This window comes from Oncorhynchus keta, chromosome 32, assembly GCF_023373465.1.
Source record: "Oncorhynchus keta strain PuntledgeMale-10-30-2019 chromosome 32, Oket_V2, whole genome shotgun sequence".
NCBI lineage: Eukaryota > Metazoa > Chordata > Actinopteri > Salmoniformes > Salmonidae > Oncorhynchus > Oncorhynchus keta.
The window spans coordinates 3628390-3647934 of NC_068452.1; the positions used below are offsets into that span (position 1 = coordinate 3628390).

General features: G+C 43.4%; 2 protein-coding genes and 1 long non-coding RNA gene across 4 annotated transcripts in view; 2 read left to right on the top strand and 1 right to left on the bottom strand.

The window, feature by feature from the left end:
* The first annotated feature begins 3979 nt into the window (after positions 1 to 3979).
* Positions 3980 to 10479, top strand: LOC118389302 (TBC1 domain family member 24-like). Of its 2 annotated transcripts, none has more exons than XM_052490359.1 (8): positions 3980 to 4545; positions 4782 to 5157; positions 5326 to 5982; positions 6322 to 6477; positions 7221 to 7284; positions 7378 to 7476; positions 7687 to 8008; positions 8318 to 10479. In XM_052490359.1, the coding sequence occupies exons 1-8, from the start codon at positions 4110 to 4112 to the stop codon at positions 8533 to 8535; spliced, it is 2328 nt and encodes a 775-aa protein (XP_052346319.1). In that variant the 5' UTR covers positions 3980 to 4109; the 3' UTR covers positions 8536 to 10479. The 2 variants fall into 2 exon arrangements, with proteins under 2 accessions (XP_052346319.1, XP_035635112.1); XM_035779219.2 differs by having other exon boundaries at positions 8344 to 10479.
* Positions 10480 to 12264: 1785 nt separating this feature from the next.
* On the bottom strand, positions 12265 to 13707 carry LOC118389306 (uncharacterized). The gene is made up of 2 exons (XR_004826709.1): positions 13589 to 13707; positions 12265 to 12481 (listed from the first exon to the last, which is right to left on the bottom strand). It is a non-coding gene; the product is annotated as an uncharacterized LOC118389306 (long non-coding RNA).
* Positions 13708 to 13760: 53 nt separating this feature from the next.
* cfap52 (cilia and flagella associated protein 52) overlaps positions 13761 to 19545 on the top strand; it is a 12389-nt gene continuing 6604 nt past the window's right edge. The window contains exons 1-11 of the mRNA XM_052490360.1: positions 13761 to 13955; positions 14412 to 14611; positions 14835 to 14971; positions 15202 to 15330; positions 15497 to 15596; positions 16063 to 16179; positions 16285 to 16385; positions 17542 to 17712; positions 18104 to 18252; positions 18851 to 18996; positions 19261 to 19412. Of these exons, the coding sequence (XP_052346320.1) occupies positions 13895 to 13955; positions 14412 to 14611; positions 14835 to 14971; positions 15202 to 15330; positions 15497 to 15596; positions 16063 to 16179; positions 16285 to 16385; positions 17542 to 17712; positions 18104 to 18252; positions 18851 to 18996; positions 19261 to 19412 (1463 nt within the window). The 5' untranslated portion in view covers positions 13761 to 13894. The remainder of the gene's footprint in view (positions 13956 to 14411; positions 14612 to 14834; positions 14972 to 15201; positions 15331 to 15496; positions 15597 to 16062; positions 16180 to 16284; positions 16386 to 17541; positions 17713 to 18103; positions 18253 to 18850; positions 18997 to 19260; positions 19413 to 19545) is intronic.

A 19545-nucleotide genomic window follows, 5' to 3' on the forward strand; every position in this document is an offset into this window, starting at 1 on the left:
GGTCTGGATTTGGAGTCACACTCAAAATTAAAGTGGAAAACCACACTACAGGCTGATCCAACTTTGATGTAATGTCCTTAAAACAAGTCAAAATGAGGCTGAGTAGTGTTGACAACTGTGGCCTCCCACGTAAGCCTGTGATCCTGACTGTCTCTTTACTACAACGTTCCTGGGTTCATGCTCCTGATCCTTTTCCCCCTGCCTCATCAACAGGTGGCGGATGGTCTCCCGTCTGACCTTCGCTGTTGGCTGGGCTCCCTGCCTGGATCTCTCTCCCAGACCTGGTCACTCCAAAGCATCCGCTACAAGAACTCCTGGACAGTCAGGCTCTTGCTCCCTGGACTGGACCTCTGGCCTGCGCCCTCCCTACCATGATGTCCCAGATGTGCTCAATTGGAACACACTTCAGGTCTGAAACCCACCTCTTTAAGGAAACGGGCGGGCCAGTCCACTAGCATCAATGCCTTCCTCTTGCTCAACTCAAACGTCGCTCTTGTAATGTAAATGTAACTGTCCCAGAACTCAAGGAACTGCTGACACACTCCAGCCACATGAGGTCTAGCATTGTCTCGCATTAGGAGGAACCCAGGGCCAAACGCACCAGCATATGGTCTCACAAGGGGTCTGGGGATCTCATCTCAGTACCTAAGGGCAGTCAGGCTACCTCTGGCGAGCACATGGAGGGCTGTGCGGCCCCCCAAAGAAATGCCACCCCACACCATGACTGACCCACCGCCAAACCGGTCATGCTGGAGGATGTTGCAGGCAGCAGAACGTTCTCCACTGCGTCTCCAGACTATCACGTCTGTCACATGTGCTCAGTGTGCACCTGCTTTCATCTGTGAAGAGCACAGGGCGCCAGTGGCGAATTTGCCAATCTTGGTGTTCTCTGGCAAATGAAAGACGTCCGGCACGGTGTTGGGCTGTAAGCACAATCCTCACCTGTGGACGTCGGGCCCTCATACCATCCTCATGGAGTCTGTTTCTGACCGTTTGAGCAGACACATGCACGTTTGTGGCCTGCTGGATGTCATTTTGCAGGGCTCTGGCAGTGCTCCTCCTGCTCCTCCTTGCACAAAGGCGGAGGTAGCGGTCCTGCTGCTGGGTTGTTGCCCTCCTACTGCCTCCTCCACGTCTCCTGATGTACTGGCCTGTCTCCTGGTAGCGCCTCCATGCTCTGGACACTACGCTGACAGACACAGCAAACTTTCTTTCCACAGCTTGCATTGATGTGCCATCCTGGATGAGCTGCACTACCTGAGCCACTTGTGTGGGTTGTAGACTCCGTCTCATGCTACCACTAAAGTGAAAGCACCGCCAGCATTCAAAAGTGACCAAAACATCAGCCAGGAAGCATAGGAGCTGAGAAGTGGTCTGTGGTCCCCACCTGCAGAACCACTCCTTTATTGGGGGTGTCTTGCTAATTCTCTATACTTTCCACCTGTTGTCTATTCCATTTGCACAACAGCATGTGAAATGTATTGTCAATCAGTGTTGCTTCCTAAGTGGACAGTTTGGTTTCACAGAAGTGTGATTGACTTGGAGTTACATTGTGTTGTTTAAGTGTTCCCTTTATTTTTTTGAGCAGTGTATGACGAAGCGTATGTAGCGCTTGGCTTCACTGTGACTACGGTGGGGGACGAGGAAAGACCGGACAGCATCCATCCAAATAAATTAAGGCGTCACTTAAAGACATTACACCTCAATCACGCTGATAAGCCGCTTGAGTTTTTTCAGCGAAAACGTGCCGAATATTGCCAACAATCGTCCCGCTTTGTGAATGCTACTTCAGTAAACCAGCGAGCACTGTTAGCATCATGTAAGGTGGCGTACCAAATTGCTCAGTGCAACAACCCCACTCCATAGCAGAGGAGCTGATACTGCCTGCAGCATTAGACCTGGTCTCTGTCCTGCTGGATGACACAAGTGCTGCAAAAATAAAAGTACTTCCCTGAAAACAGTTCCCAATATGACTGGGTGAGAGATCCTTTCAATGCACCAACTCCAACTAGTTTCAGCTCTGCAGAGGAGGACCAGTTCATTGATATGATGTCTGACTCCACATTGAGACTGAGGTTCACATCACAGACACTGAGTGAATTCTGGCTGAGTGTAGAGAGGCAGTATCCACTCTTAGGGCAGAGGGCCATGGGCATTCTTCTTCCTTTTGCAACATCTTATCTTTGTGAGACTGGCTTCCCTGCTGTTGCTGCACTGAAGACCAAGTACAGGTCCCAGCTAAACATTGAGCAGGAGCTGAGAGTTGCAGTATCATGCTTCAAACCCCTCTTCAAAAAGCTGTGCTCTGCAAAACGTGCTCATTGTAGCCATTAATCCTGACTTCCTCATTTGGATTTTTTTTTTTTAAATCAGCACAAATTGTTTTATTCATTTTTGTTTTATAGGTCAAAGTGTTTCATATATTGTGCTCCTGCGTTAATGTTGCTGATCAATTTGAATGTATTATTTATTGATTATATTTAATTTTATTTTTCAGTATCAAATACAATGGATACAATGTTATGCAGAGGTGTACTTATAACAATTTTATAGACAAATTATACTATTTACAGTCGCGGCGGAGAGTTGGGGGGTGTGAAATGTTTACTTCTTCCTAAACAAAAACAAAGTGAGAAGCACTGGTTTACTGTAACCTCGATGTTGCTTTGATGAGAAGCTGATCAAATGAATCCAAATGAAATTGGAATGTTGCTCTCTGACAGAGCTGCTGGTGTCCCCAAAGTTCCACACCAGACTCACTGTAGCCTGCGAACCAAATGTTAATTCACAGTTTACAAATCTTCCATCCAGTCTCTGTCACTGTGTTGATGTGTAACTACCCTCATCCATTCATAAAATAAATAAATAAAAAAGACAATATCCAAATCATTTATAATAAATATTATGACTTCACTTGTTTCTATTTATTTATAGAGCTGTGGCTGTGTGGCCTTGGTGACAGCCAGCAATGTAATTATTTTTGTTTTGGTGGAATAAAGGTCAATAAAGGTCGACATAACCACTACTCATGTTTTGTTGTTTTTGAAATCTGGAAAATGTCAACATTGCCTCACGTTGCCCCCTGTTTGTCTAGTGATATGGAAGTCCTTATTGTAACATTATGTTAGGATTATGACCACTACTAGTATGAACATACTGTAGGCTACTACTCCTTCAATCATCAAGATAGGCACTGAGTTTGTTTCTCCTCAACATGTAAGCCCCCATTTAAATTGATCTATTTACAGAGGTTTCTTTGTTTCACAGCAAAACAATGTGTGTTTTGATCAAAACAATATCTGTTGTGTGAAATGATGACCTTTGCTAATTCTAGGAATATAGGAGCTCATTTGGCACGCCCATGTTTTCCTATAAAACAGTTTCATAGAGCTACTGTATGTTCCTCCAGGAAAAGGGAAGGGAAAATGCATTCAACTGAGATGGGTCTTCCGCATTTAACCCAACCCCTCTGAAAAGAGTTAGAAAGTCAAATAATCTTTCATGTTTTTTGCTAAATGCTGCCATAAACATGTAAATTAACAAGAAAAGATCAACCCAGATACCAGATACAATACCAGATAAACCATAGGAAGATACCCTGGTTAAAAGTAGGATACATGCTTTGTGAGAACACTCAAGTCTGTATCGTCATGATTTTCATACATATTTTGATATGTGTGTATGAAAATAATAGCATAGCAATGCACTGCCCATATATGGCAGTATAGACTGTCCTTTACACAGTAGCCTATTATCAAATGAAACAATAATCTGCCACTTCAGTGATGTTTTGATTTCATTGCCTTAGTTCATTCGTTGCTGTCCGCTGGTGTTGGAAGTCGAAGAAAGGAGGCATTCCTTGTCGCCACAGTAATGGAACTTAAGTCAGAGGAATTTTCCACTCAGAATACACAAAAACACTGTAAACAAACCCATGTCACGTTCTGTGCTGGTCACCTGACCAACTGACAACTGTGTATGAAACCTACATCCACAAGGCACTCAGATGAAAAACTTGACAAGGGAAGTATACCGCCACTGGAGACTGTCTTGTTATTGATACAGAGGAGAACCAGACATTTGCAGAGGAGAATACTGTATCAGCCAGCATGATCCATCATGCATCATCAAGAACGCCCAAGTTCTCCACTTGTGGGACTATAAGTTTAGACCCGTCTCCTATGGAAACAACCTCTGACCAGGACCAGGACTTGAGCTCGGCAGCCAGACACAGAAGACCCAGGTCCCATTCCTACTACAGCGCAGAGGACGCCAAAAAGTATGGCGTCGAGACGACGACAGATGAGAACGTTGTCAGGCCACGCTCCAGGTCATTCTATAGTTACGAGACGTCTGAGCTCTACAGAGAGGGGAACTTTACCAGGTCCAACGCCATGAGGCCGAGATCCAACTCCCTGGAGAAGAGTGTGGACGGGAAGAAGGAGAAGAGTAGTGCGGATGGGAATCAGGGGATCCTACCTCGGCTCAACTCCAAGAGATCCAAGTCCAACACCAACAAACACTTGCCATGCAGAGATCTCAATGGTATGCAAATTACAGGATGTTTAAAAGTGTCCAATGTATTTTTATTTGACAAATTAAAAAATATGTATTTTGCCATATGCCTGGTGTTATATGAAGAACAGAGGGGGAGAAATGCAGAATATGCACAAACACAGTTTTCTTAATCCAAAACAGGAATGTTACTATGGATGAACACAGATTTATAATATTTTCTGAAAGAATCAATTTATTAATTTCTTCCTTCCTCTCTCCGATAGGCCAAAGAGGCAGTCTAAACGGTGTCCCCATGATGACCATCTCTGAATCAGAGAACTGGGAGATCAGCTCCTGCTCTGGCATGAAGTATGGCCAGTTTGTGGACTGGGAGAAGATCGACCCTGAAGCTTCAGAGCGCTACCAGAGGATCCTGTATTCGGATCACCAGGAGCTGAAGACCATGGGTCGATCAGGGTTCTGGGTCATGCCCCATACACTAAGGGCCAAGGCCTATTATCATATAATTCATGGTATCAACTGCAGGGCCATCAAACCGGATCGAGATCATTACCAGGATGTGGCCAAGAAGCTCTTCGGAGAGCAGAAGATGAGCACACACCCGTTCCCTGAGTACATGGATGATGGCGTGATCCCTAGGTACTGGCTATGAAGCTATCAGAGAAAAACGGTCCAGATGATCAAATCATGATCAAATAATTTTTGTCATTAAACTTTGATAGGAAAATTGGAAGTTTATCATGCCTTTTTCCAATATTGCATGTACATCATGTTATGCTCATGTTATGTTCTTCTTCCCACCCCCAGGTACTGCCTCAACAAAGCTGGTCTCAATTCTGTAAAAAAGGTCCTCCTCTGCATTGGCAAGCACCTCCCGGACATCAACTTCTGCCCAATCCTCCCAGCCTTGGTGTCTCTCCTCCTGCATTTCAGCGAAGACGAAGCAGAGTGCTTCCACAGCATCTGCCGCCTTATCGCCTACAATGACCCCAACAAGCGCTACATCGATCAGACATTCCTCACCTACCGGGCCTCCTGCATGACCTTCGGCGACCTGGCCAACAAGTACTGCCGCGGTATCCGCAAGCTCATCGCCAGCTCCCACCAGAACCTCTTTGAGTTCTACTCCGATTGGATCATGTGGATATTTGCCGACCTCCCCTTCACATACGCTATGAGGGTCCTGGATGTCTATCTTCTGGAGGGTTACAAGGTTCTCTACAGGGTGGCTCTGGCTCTTCTCAGCTTGTACAAGGTCTCGGTTTCGTCTCGTGTCGCCGACGTGGAGGACTTCAGGCGAGACATGAAGAGCTTTGTGGAGAACGTGGTGCGTCACTGCACGGTGGAGAAGCTGCTGGAGAGGGCCTTCAGTATCCAACTGGCCACGCGGAGGGAGCTCAACCTACTGTTCAACGCTAACAAGGACTCGCTCATGCAGAAGGGCATCAGTATCCACCAGAAAAGGTGAGGCTGTTGGTCAAGGGAGTTCTTCCAGAAAATGTTTCTACTCTTGTTGAACATCTACTTGGTCCACTCTCTGTTAATGGAAAACAAAAGATAGCAAGCCATCACCAAGTCAGCCCTACTCCTCATAGGGTTATTATGACAGATTACTTCCAGCTCAGTTTGCTATAGAGATGCTACAGTCGTTCTACTAGACCATTCCTAGATACGGTATCCTTTTGATCTATAAACACTTTACAGCTCTTTACTTTCTGAGTACCTTTACATTAATCTGTAATCTGAAGATACGCTTCAAAATAAATATTTACATTCTCAAACGGTTTCTGTTCCTCCATAAAGGCAGTCATGCCAGGTAGTGGATTTTGACAGCTTCAGCTCCAGCGTTGTTACGGGGACAGAGATGAGGATTGTCTGGGCCTGGATCCCTGAACGCTTTGCCCTCTTCAATCCCAAAAAGCTGTTCAGCACCAACGAACATGGCCGAAGCCTGGCCTCGTAAGTGACTTTTATTCACTGTTTTACCTTAGTAGTGGACCAAGTAGTGAAGACATGTAAATTCAACAGCCCAGAGCTGTATAAACTCACCTTATGGTTCAGTGACATAATAGTGAAATGCTGTGTTGTTAGTATCAACAACATTATTGCCTTAAGGTGAATGACCAAGTGTCCTCCAGTTTGTTGGCTGGAACAGTTAACGTGGCATCGGTTAACAACAGTTATTCATGTCTTGAGAAGTGTTCTGTTGGTCTGTTAGGAGAAAATGTTGAAGGTAATATTAATCATCACTTGCAAATCCGTTTAGAAATGCTCTGAATACCAATGTCACAATTACTGGCTGTTGTCTTGTCCTAGAGCTAGTCAAAACGTTGAGGCGCCAATAGTTATTTTTCTACTCTATGAGGAATCTCTATGCATGTTGACTCTGATGTCCTTCAAAGAGTTTGATTGGGATTCTCTGACTTTCCCTTGTCACTGCGCTGACACGTACCTGCCTCAGCAGACATGCTTTTGAATTGGTTCTAGCCATACACAGGGTGGTCGTGACAGGATGTGATGACCCCAATTAAAAGCCTGACCCTGACCAGGACGTGACCCATCCAGTGAACTTTGAACTTTCACCCCCATAAAGACATTCCAAGGGGCTGGGATTGTTGAATAACCGTTGTCTAAAAACATTACAAGTTGCATTGCCATTGTGAGTGCTTAAAGTAGTTCAAAGTTTTTTTTCTCATTTGAAGATTTTATTCCCGTGTTGAGGGGCATGAGCCAGCGATCTTGCTTCTGAAAACTATGGATGAAGAGGTGAGTTTACAGTAGCAGACAACCTTTTGTTGTCTATTTTTTGACACTCAACTTGATTCTATGCAGACTTCTTACCCCTGTGTCACTCCACAGGTCTGTGGTGCCTTCCTGTCGACAGATTTGATTGAGCGGAAAAAGTATGATTCAGAAGAACCTGCGTATTTTGGGACTGGGGAGAGCTTTGTTTTCACGGTGAGAGAAATTACGATCTACAGATCTGAAATAGCTGATTTTGCAAATGTTTTTTCCTTTGATTCTGAACAATTGTGTTAGCGTAGAAAATACTGGTTGAAATCTTTACGGATCATGCCGTAGAAGACCACAGGCTCCATTCCTTTCCCATGTCAATCAGTCAATTCAGGAACTTATTTTGTTCATTTTCTTAATTCGTTGTTCTTTCAGCTTCGTCCAGGCATGGAGCGCTACCAACGGGCTGTGGTTAACATTACGGCCAAGAGACAACCTTCTCCAGACCTTCAAGCTGCTCGGGTCTGTGTATACACTTCCTCTGCTAAAGAGGACTCCTCCTCTACCCCACTCTCCACCACCTCTACTACCAACCACACCACCCTGACCTGTCCAGCCGGGACCCTCCAGGACCCCAGCTACCTGACCATTCCCTTCACCTCCTCCTCCCCCGGACCTCTCTCCCCCTCACCCAAGAGGGCCAAGGAACAAGGGGCCTTCATGTTCATCGCCGGAGACCACGAGAGGCTAGTCATTGGTAAGCTGCTCATATGTATGCTAAAGTGTTTGCTGTTCAGAGTCGTTGGTAGAGTGTCACAAAGAGTGATCAACAACCTTCTGAAACCTGAATAGGCCTAATGGCCTAAGGAGCATTCTTGCCACGTACAAGAGTTTTTGCAGCGACTTTGGCGATGGTGGTAGGAAACAGCTTAGGGTTTCTCACATGGCCGATTCTTTGCATCCACCCTTTGTATTCTTTGTGTTGATGTCAACATTACTGGGAAGTGCAGCAGCTTGATGTGGGCTGCTGTTATTACTGTAAATTCAATGTTGACATCTTTTACAGTGAGTGCGATGTGTTTGCCTCGCCAGGTGGCGATGGGGGTCACGCTCTCTGCCTCCAGGCTGATCTGGAAGGGGGCTACACGGAGCAATGTGACACCTTCGAGAGCGCCGCTCTCTGCAAGAGACACTTCAAGATCCGGTCATTGGAAGTGTGGGGAATTCAGAACTCCACCTCGTTCTCACACTACTTCTCTTACTGTCATTAAAAGAGGAAGCTGACATGTGTTTCCACCTCTTATATAAAATGGTTTCTCCTAATTCTGTTGTCCATTTGATTAGACTATATTTTTCTTAAGGTTTATAATGAAATATTTTCTGTTCACACAATTCAAAGTAGTTATGTGTGTGGATGACAATGGGCTAAACTAAATAGGGTTTTTACAGTGCATTCGGAAAGTATTCACACCCCTTGACTTTTTCCATATTTTGTTACGTTACAGCCTTATTCTAAAATGTATTAAATAGTTTTTTTCCCCTCATCAATTAACACACAATAACCCATAATGACAAAGAAAAAACAGGTTTTTAGACATTTCTGCAAGTTTATTCAAAATAAAAAACTGAAATATCACATTTACATAAGTATTCAGACCCTTTACTCAGTACTTTGTTGAAGAACCTTTGGCAGCGATTACAGCATCGAGTCTTCTTGGGTATGACGCTACAAGCATGGCACGCCTGTATTTGGGGAGTTTCCCCCATTCTTCTCTGCACATCCTCTCAAGCTCTGTCAGGTTGGATGGGGAGTGTCGATGCACAGCTCTTTTCAGGTCTCTCCGGAGGTGTCCGATCGGGTTCAAGTCCAGGCTCTGGCTGGGCCACTCAAGGACCTTCAGAGACTTGTCCCGTTGTCTTGGCTGTGTGCTTAGGATTGTTGTCCAGTTGGAAGGCGAATGTTTTCCCCAGTCTGAGGTCCTGAGCGCTCTGGAGCAGGTTTTCATTAAGGATCTGTCTGACTAGTCTCCCAGTCCCTGCCGCTTAAAAAAATCCCCACAGCATGATACTGCCTCCACCATGCTTCCCCGTAGGGATGGTGTCAGGTTTCCTCCAGAAAGGATACTTGGCATTCAGGCCAAAGAGTTCAATCTTTCATCAGACCAGAGAATCTTGTTTGTCATAGTCTGAGAGTCCTTTAGGTGGCTTTTGGCAAGCTCCAAGTGTGCTGTCATGTGTCTTTTTCTGGCTTCAACTGGCCACTCTACCATAAAGGCCTGATTGGTGGAGTGCTGCAGAGATGGTTGTCCTTCTGGAAGGTTCACCCATCTCCACAGAGGAACTCTGGAGCTCTGTCAGAGTGACCATCTGGTTCTTGGGCCCTTCTCCTCCGATTGCTCAGTTTGTCCGGGTGGCCAGCTCTATGAAGAGTGTTGGTCGTTCCAAACTTCTTCCATTTAAGAATGATGGAGACCACTGTGTTCTTGGGGACCTTCAATGCTGCAGAAATTTGGTACCCTTCTCCAGATCTGTACCTCGACACAATCCTGTCTCGGAGCTCTGCAGACAATTCCTTTGACCTCATGGCTTGGTTTTTACTCTTACATGCACTGTCAACTGTGAAACCTTATAGACAGGTGTGTCCAAATCATGTTCAATCAATTTAATTTACCCCAGGTAGACTCCAATCAAGTGGTAGAAACATCTCAAGGATGATCAATGGAAACAGGATGCACAACATACTGACTCAACTCCAGCCACTTTAACAATGGAAATGGATGGAAATTGATGTAAAAATGTATCACTAGCCACTTTAAACAATGCCACTTAATATAATGTTTACATACCCTACATTACTCATCTCATATGTATATACTGTACTCTATACCATCTACTGCATCTTGCCTATTCCGTTCTGTACCATCACTCCTTCATATATCTTTATGTACATATTCTTTATCCCTTTACACTTGTGTGTATAAGGTAGTAGTTGTGGAATTGTTAGGTTAGATTACTCGTTGGTTATTACCGCATTGTCGGATCAAGAAGCACAAGCATTTCGCTACACTCGCATTAACATCTGCTAACTATGTGTATGTGACAAATAAAAGTTTATTTGATTTGATTTGACGTGAGCTCAATTTTGAATCTCACAGCAAAGGGTCTGAATACTTGTGAAAATAAGGTTCCTGTTATTGTAATTTTTAATACATTTGCAAAAAAAATCTACACACCTGTTTTTGCTTTGTCATTATTTGGTATTGTGTGTAGATTGATGAAGGGAAAAATGATCTAATCAATTTTAGAATAAGGCTGTAACATAACAAAATGTGTCAAAAGTTTAGGGCTATTTGAATTGTGTGCTATATTTGTTTGTTGATTATTCATCTACTTATCAATGAGAATGTATATTTGTGCATATGTTAATAGGGTTGCAAAGGGAGGATATACATGGCCTTCAGGAAGTATTCACACCCCTCAACTTTTTCCACATGTTGTGTTACAACGTGTGAATCAAATTGATTTAATTGACATTTTTTTGTAAAATATCTGCACAAATACTCTGCATGTCAAAGGGAAAAAAAGTTATTATTATTATTGGAAAATAAAACAGTAATATATCTTGATTAGATAAGTATTCAACCCCATGAGTCAATACTTGTTACAATCACCTTTGGCAGCTATTACAGCTGCGAGTCTTTCTGGGTAAGTCTCTAAGAGCTTTGCACACATGGATTGTACAATATTTGACCATTATTCTTTAAAAAATGTGTCAAGCTCTGTCAAGTTGGTTGTTGATCATTGCTAGACAGTCATTTTCAAGTCTTGCCATGGATTTTCAAGACGATTTAAGCCAAAACTGTAATTAGGCCACTCAGAAACCTTCAATGTCATCTTGGTAAGTAACTCCAGTGTGTATGTGGCCTTGTGTTTTAGGTTATTGTCCTGCTGAAAGTGAATTTGTCTCCCAGTGTCTGTTGGAAAGCAGACTGAACCAGGTTTTTCTCTAGGATTTTGCCTGTGCTTAGCTCTATTATGTTTATTTTTATCCTAAAAAAAACTCCCTAGTTCATGCTGATGACAAGCATACCCATAATATGATGCAGCACCACCATTTTTGAAAATATGAAGAGTGGTACTCAGTGATGTGTTGTGATGGATTTGCCCCAAACATAATTTTTAGGACATAAAGTTCATTTCTTTGCTACATTTTTTTTGCAGTATTACTTTACTGCCTTGTTGCAAACATGATGCATGTTTAATAAATAAAAAGATCTGTACAAGCATCCTTCTTTTTACTCTGTAGTTTATGTTTGGTATTGTGGATTTTTGTTTGCGTTGGTGATCCATCCTCAGTTATCTCCTATCACAGCCATTAAACTCTGTTTTAAAATCACAATTGACTGGGTGTATTGATACACCATCTAAAGTGTTAAATTAATAACTGCACCATGCTCAAAAGGGATATTCAATGTCCGTTGATGCCCAATAGGTTCCCTTCTTTGCGAACGATCGGAAACCTCTGGTCTTTGTGGTTAAATCACTGCTTGACTGAGGGACCTTACAGAAATGGGGGATTGCACACGGAGTGAGTCCATGCAACTTATTGTGACTTGTACAATTTTTACTCCTCAACTTATCTTAACATGTTGAATACTAATTAACAAGACATTTCAGCTTTTCATTTTTGATTCATTTGGAAACATTTCTAAAACTGGCTCTGTGTAAGGATCGATGCTGGAGACGAGAAGCAGGTACAGGGAGTGAACATTAAATAACCACGGACAGGACAGAGACAGAAAACGGACAGGCGTCTGGACAGGGGAAACGGAAACCGCAATAATGTTGACACAGGGATGAAGAGGAAACAGACAGATATAGGGAAGACAATCAAAATGTGAAGGAATCCAGGTGAGTCCAATGAGCGTTGATGTGCGTAATGATGGTGACAGGTGTGCGTAATGAAGGGGGGGTGGGGGGGCCCAAGAGCGGACTCAGAAGAGGAAGCCGGGATGAATGCACAAAAAGGTTTATTGAGCACAGAGAAATGGGGAGTGCAGAACTGGGGTAGCTCAGGTGAGTTGCAAAAACCAGGAGTGTAGAGTGAGGTTGGAGTTGGCTGAGTAGAACAGGGGAACCGGTCCAGAGGGGAATCCAAGGTAATGGTGGTGAGTGATATCCAGAGCAAGGTGGTTGGTGGTGAGATGTGGAACAGGAGACAGAGAAGTAACTGCAAGAAGAGGACAAAAATGGTGTAAGGCAGGAAAATGAGCGCAGCAGAGCAACAGGATCTTGAGCATAGACAAAAGGCTAGCGTGATAACAGACTGAGCAGATATTACGATCTGGCAGAATGGAGGTGGCAGGGATGAGTATATAGAGAGAGAGAGAGAGAGAGAGAGAGAGAGAGAGAGAGAGAGAGAGAGAGAGAGAGAGAGAGAGAGAGAGAGAGAGAGAGAGAGAGAGAGAGAGAGAGAGAGTATACAGGGGGAGAACAGAAGGTTATGACGACACCGGATGAACACCAGAGGGCGTAGTGGACGCAGATGTGACACCTAGTTCCCTGGCTCGCTCCCTGGCATCCATAGAATTAGGAATCAGAATTCTAGAATGGGCATGAACCTTCTTATGATGGAAATATAAAGTATCAGACATTTTGGTCAGGGAGTTGGTCAACCATGGTTTGCCAATGCTCTGATAAGAGTGTAAAACAATGAATGTATATATTATCTGCACTGTATGTTTGTTAACTAACCAGACAGTTTTTAGAGGAGTGATCCCATAAATGTTTCGTAATAACTGCCAATATGCCAACATTCCGTTCAAACAATCAGTTGAGGATAGGACTTAGACACGTTGTAATTGCAACAAGTACTGATAATGTATCATATAATTACACTTTAGAATAAAATGCAAATTTAGACATTTATTATGGTCTATTTACGTTTATGTTATAGGCTATTTATACAGAAAATGTGTATAAAACTGTATTTATAATTATGATAATAGTTTAGGTTGACAATACTTATATTACATCATTTCTAATATATCATATGCCTTAATTTTTGTTTTCCTGCGTAAGTAAAAGCAAGAAGTGCATCACCTATGCCTTTACTGCATATTCATTCCAGACTGGTTTGGATTTCTCCCTGACCACAATAGCTTCCATTTTCACTCCATTCTGGAACTTTGAGGGTTTCAAATTTAATAAGATCTCTAGCCATGTCTAGATGGAATACAACGTCTGTCAAATTGACTTCAAAAGTTGTTTTGTTTTTGCATTACAGCTAACTCTTACCATAACCCTTTTCCTAGCCTGCTACGTTAATTCACCTTACCTGCTATACCAGTTTTCTTAAACCTGCTATGAAAAGTCCATTTTGACAAAAGCTGTAACCTTTCTAGACGAAACCGATCTCTATGGACCAATCACACTCCAAAGACGCACCCAAATGCGTTACAAAACTACTACATCACCATAGAAACTGATCCCAAACAAATGGTTAAGTTGCTAGGCAACGTTTGTTTTTTCGGGATGGCAAGTGAGCGAAAGGTAGCTGAAGCTCGATAGGATTTTACAAGCTTGAAGACTTGCTGTAAACACCTTCAAAGTAAAAAAAAAAGAGGTGCAATTGTGTTGAATCATGGCTGGAGATGCGCAAGATATTCCACGGCTTGAGCTGGAGGCTGTAATTGGGTTCAATGGTAATGTAAAATATCCTGCCAGCCTATTTAGCTAGCTAGCTAACATATTCAGCTGAGCTAACCAAGTTATCTGGTAACAAGTAATACTAACGTTAGCTAACGTTATTTGTTGCCCTGGGTGATATGGTTGTTGTCACTAGGATCAGGGCATGCTATGGTAGTTACCTGTACTAGCTACTACTGTTGCTTGTCGCTAGTGGGGCTTTCAGCTGGTTTGTCATCTTTTCAATTGTGTCTGAAGATAACTAAATAATTTGTCATGTGCTGTTCAGTTTATGGGAAGTATTTAGAAGTTTCCATTCAAAACTCTAATCTATCCATCATGTTTGTTTACCTTGATGAGTTTCTCCTGAATCCTTCAGATGAGTTAGGTTCAATCATAATCCTATCCTCATCTTTAGTTCTGGTCTAAAGCATGTCTTTACTTGCTTTTACAATTTTTTTTTTTTTTGACAGGACACGTATTTTCCGGCCTCAGAGTGCACCCAGACAGAGAACACTTCATCTATCCTCTTGGTTGCACTGTTATTTTGAAGAGCCTGAAAGACGGCAAACAGGAGTTCCTCCATGGACACACCAACAACGTCTCCTGTGTCACTGTGTCCAAAAGCGGACGCTACATCGCTTCTGGACAGGTCACCTTCATGGGCTTCAAGGTAAACTAAAGACAGTGAAACGTTCTAGTATTAGGAGAGCAGTCATGTTTCGCCTCTTGATATCAGAGAGAGGCAGACAGACAGAGAGACCGAACGGCAGACATACAGACATACAGACAGACACAGTTGGATGGAGGCACGGAGGGAGAGGCTACAGATGAATGTTGAACGTGGGAAACACATGAATGGCAGTAGATTACAGAGTTAATCTATGTTGTTCCAGGCTGATCTGATCATCTGGGATTATGAGAAGAGAGCGATCCACGCCAGACTCCAGCTCCACAAAGCGAAGGTGGAGGGACTTGCCTTCTCCCCCAATGACAAGTACCTTGTGTCCCTGGGTGGACAGGATGATGGAAGGTAAGAGGTAGTTTAATGTGAGCATTTTGTTCCAGTCCTGCTATACCACACCATATCCTACTAATCAGCTGGTCCTCAGACCTTTGATTAGATGATTAGATTGGTTAGATACAACAGGCTTTGGATGAGTGTGTCACTTTAAAAACTACTTTCACATTGGAAGAACCTCAACAGTAATTGGTAGGTTATACTACAGTCTGGCTGTAAATGTGAATGGTTTGTGTTTTCAGCATTGTGGTGTGGAACCTTGAGAGCAAAGAAGCGATCTGTGGGAGCCCGGCCTCTGCCCACAGTGCAGGCCACTGCCTCACCATCGAGTACACCAACCACAGCGACAACATCTTCATCTCCGCCGGCAAGTGAGTGACTTACAGAGACTCTGGGTTGCTGTTAGAATAGAGCATTACTTTGTCAATCAGAACGGATCTTTATTGGACTTGAACACGACGGAGAATTATTAAATAAATACAGTTTATTATTAATACTTTCGAATTAACACACTTGTAATATGTTGTTTATCTGTAGTGGTACGATGCGTGTTTGGGAGCTAGACCTTCCAAATAGGAAGATCCGGCCTACAGAATGCCAGACAGGACAGCTGAAGAGGATTGTCAAATGCATTGAGGTGAGCTAAACCATAGAAAGCAGACACAGCTCGAAGTAATAGTGGTACTGACTGAGTACCCACTGGGCACAGACGCCAATTAGTCTATTCCACGTTGGTTCAACGTAATTTAGTTGAAATTATGTGTAAACAACATTAATTCAACCAGTGAGTAAATTGCACAATGGTGCCAAATGCCCCCCAAAATGATTTTGTACGACCCATTCTTAACCACTCGAGGTACGTTTTGAGACCAAGCAAAGATACACTATTCATCAATACTTGTTATGGTTTATTAATGAGGAAATCTGTAAACACACAAGTTCAGGTTCCTGTTATTTTATTCACATGGCAATTGTTGTCTGAGGTCGATTGACCTCTGAATTAAGATAAAGATAAAGAATTTCCCTGCATATCAAGCAGCCTCTCAAAGTAGTACAGGTGGAGACGGAAAGCTTATTTCTAAGGTGACCCCGTTGCATCACAGATCCCAGACGACGACCTTTTCTTTTACTGCGGAACCACCAGTGGTGACATCCTGAAGGTCAACCTGAAGACCCGCCTCCTCAACAGCTGTGGGCCACGAAAACAGAAATTCAGCAAGGTGGGTTTATTCAGTGTCCTGAGTGACCTCCATATGTTCATATCTCTGAGATCCTACTGCAGTTGAGATTTGGTACAGCTGTCCCTCTTTGTCTTTTTGGTGCAGGGTGTCAACACACTGAAGGTGCTGAAGTCTGGGGACATCCTGGTGGGCTCTGGGGATGGCATGTTCACTTTGTGCTCGGGACCGAACTTCAAAACCATCAAGTAAGTAAGTGCTGCAGGTTGACAGACAAGATATCAAGTTGTCTATATCAAATCAAAATCAAATGAAAGTTTATTGGTTGCGTACACAGATTTGCTGGTGCAGTGAAATGCTTATGTTACTAGCTCCAGCAGTGCAGTAGAATGCCTCTCAAATACAATACTAATACACAAATAATCAAAACAAGAAGTCAAGAAAGAACAATCCAGGGGTAAATAAATATATTAGAGTGAACATGCGTGAGAATTCAAAATATATACTTGAACAAAAATATAAACGCAACATGCTACAATTTCAACAATTTTACTGAGTCGCAGTTCATAGAAGGAAATCAATCAATTGAAATGAATTCATTAGGCCCTATCTATGGATTTCTCATGACTGGTGGGCACTGACAGATTGTATCGGTCACGTCATATTCCTGAGGTCCGGCGGGATGACCCTTTCTTCCAGTTCAGTGTATATTAGACAAGCGAACAACATTCACAACTTTTTCATTGTCAATTTAATCCATATTGCTCCTATTCTTGATGAAGAATGTTGGCAAGCTCCCTCGTTTGAGACCACAAAATGAACCAAATCTGCTGAATAGCGCAGCTAATAACTCTATATATAAATACTGTGATCGAATAAAAATCGATAAAAAATAAAATAAAACAATTAGGATAATAATTTTTTTTTTTTAAAGTATGTTGATTATAATTCATACACACTTTCTACCTGGTATTAGTAGTTCCAATTCAGAGCCAAGTATTTTTTTGCGTCCCAATCAAAACCGCCAACGACCCAAATTTGGGCCGCGACCCACCAGTTGAGAACCACTGGTTTATATAATCTCAAACTGTCATATTGCATCCATACTGTATCTTAGCCTATACATTAGAGTGGTTACATTTCTTCAGCCCGTCAGCGTCATGGCTTCTAGGGAGTTTTTCCGAGGCACTGTGCTTCAACACCTGCATTACTTGCTGTTTGGGGTTTTAGGCTGGGATTCTGTACAGCACTTTGAGATATCAGCTGATGTAAGAAGGGCTTTATAAATACATTTGATTTGATGGCAAACCAAGAGGTGGGGCTGAGATTTTTTTTAACCCTATGTGTAGAAATACATAATGTACTCAATGCGGCATTCTGCCATTCATCATCTAACCCCCATAGGAAGGTTCAGTTGGAGGGGGGAGTGACGTCCATCGCTGTGAGAGGCGAGGGCCACCAGTTCTTTGCAGGAACGGAGGCGGCTCAGATCTACCGCTTTGGCTACACAGACTTCAAAGAGGAGCTGATCGCCACCAGTCACAACAGTGCAGTCAACGACGTGGCCTTCCCTTTGTGAGTGACACCCTTCAAAATACAGGCACCCATTTAGAGACAAGATTACATACTGTACGTGATTTACTCTTTTTCCCCCATAATATTGTTTTACAGCGCACATTCTATTATCACTACTACCTGATTGCCATATGTCACCTCAAATATATAGCTGTCTTTACCTATCTGCACCTCAACCATAGTCTATGCTGTCAAGAGAGACTGCCTCAAACAACATTGCTCTGCCGTCATTGCCCATTTACTCCCACTAGAGGGCGATATGAGCATGTTCAAAGCATAAACATGTATTCTAGCCTGTGGCTCCAGTACAAAGTAACTCCTGTTCCGTGGACTAAAGTGCAGAATGACTGGTCGCAAACTTATTCCAGCGACGTTTCTGATTCTCTCCCAGTGGCACGTCGGAGCTGTTTGCCACGTGTTCCCAGGATGACATCAGAGTGTGGCACGCCGAGACCTCCAAGGAGCTGCTGCGGATCTCCGTCCCCAACATGACCTGCAACGCCCTGGACTTCATGATCGACGGACACAGCATCATCAGCGGTAGGCAGGAACCATTAGGAGTTCTGTTTGGCAATGGGGTCATTCAAAAAATGAACACACACACACAGTATATGTGGTCCATGCGGGAATCAAAACCACAACCCTGATGTGGCTAGCACTACACTAGGGAGGGATGGTACGCCATCATTGCAGCGTATGGCATTGTCTTAAGTTAGAACGATGAAAGACTCGCGTCAAATATTATGGAGCACACTAGCCTGTACGATAATGACAGTATTTTTAAAGCGAGGGTGTGAATGTGCCTGATAATAATAAATGGTTTGATCCTCGACTGTACATTTCCATTCCAGCCATTTACAGTTCAGACACACGTCCAATGTACTACACTAGGGAGGGACTGAGCACACAATCTTCACAGGAGCCTGGATACTAGTCTGTTTGGGCCATCATGCCACTCCATGCCACTCCTTGTCATACCAAAGACTGCTGAATGGCCACAGTGTTTGGCATGATAGCACAAATAGATCTGCTATCATCGCAACACATTATGGCACAATCTCAGTGAAGAAATACTTAGGAATGTCATGTATCGACTATTCCCATCTAATATATTTTTCTCGTTCCAATTGTTTTACAGCCTGGAACGATGGGAAGATCCGTGTGTTTGCCCCAGAGACTGGCAGAGCCATGCTGGTCATCCACAATGCCCACAGCATGGGCGTGACTGCCATCGCTGGCACCAGGGACTGCAAGAGGATCGTTAGTGGAGGAGGAGAGGGACAGGTCAGATGAAAAGTCACCCTGGCATGTCACAGGACACCTTTTTAGTCTATATTTAAATAGAGAGCATAGATTAAGCACCACCAGTATTAATGAACCACCCCTTGAATGTGACATTTGTACAAATATTTTAAGCTCTTCCTTTTCCCCCATCCTTCCCACAAAAAAACTTGTATTATTACATACATATTTAAAACAATGTTTTAGTGGTGTTCCTCAACAGCATCATTGTATTGAGTCCTAGTGCCAGTCTCTGGCCTGTTACAGGTGCGTGTGTGGGAGATCCTGCACGGCTGTCACCGGCTCATTGAGACCATGAAGGAGCACAAAGCCACCGTCACCAGCATCAAGATCAAGAGCAACGACAAGGAGTGTGTCACCGCCAGCTCGGATGGGGCCTGCATCATCTGGGACTTGGTGTGAGTTCAAATGCACATTCTCATGTATACACACACACAGTACACACACACACACGCATGGATGTATGCATGCTCAAATCCATAAACGCATGTAGCTGTGTAGACACACACACACATACACACACACTTGGCT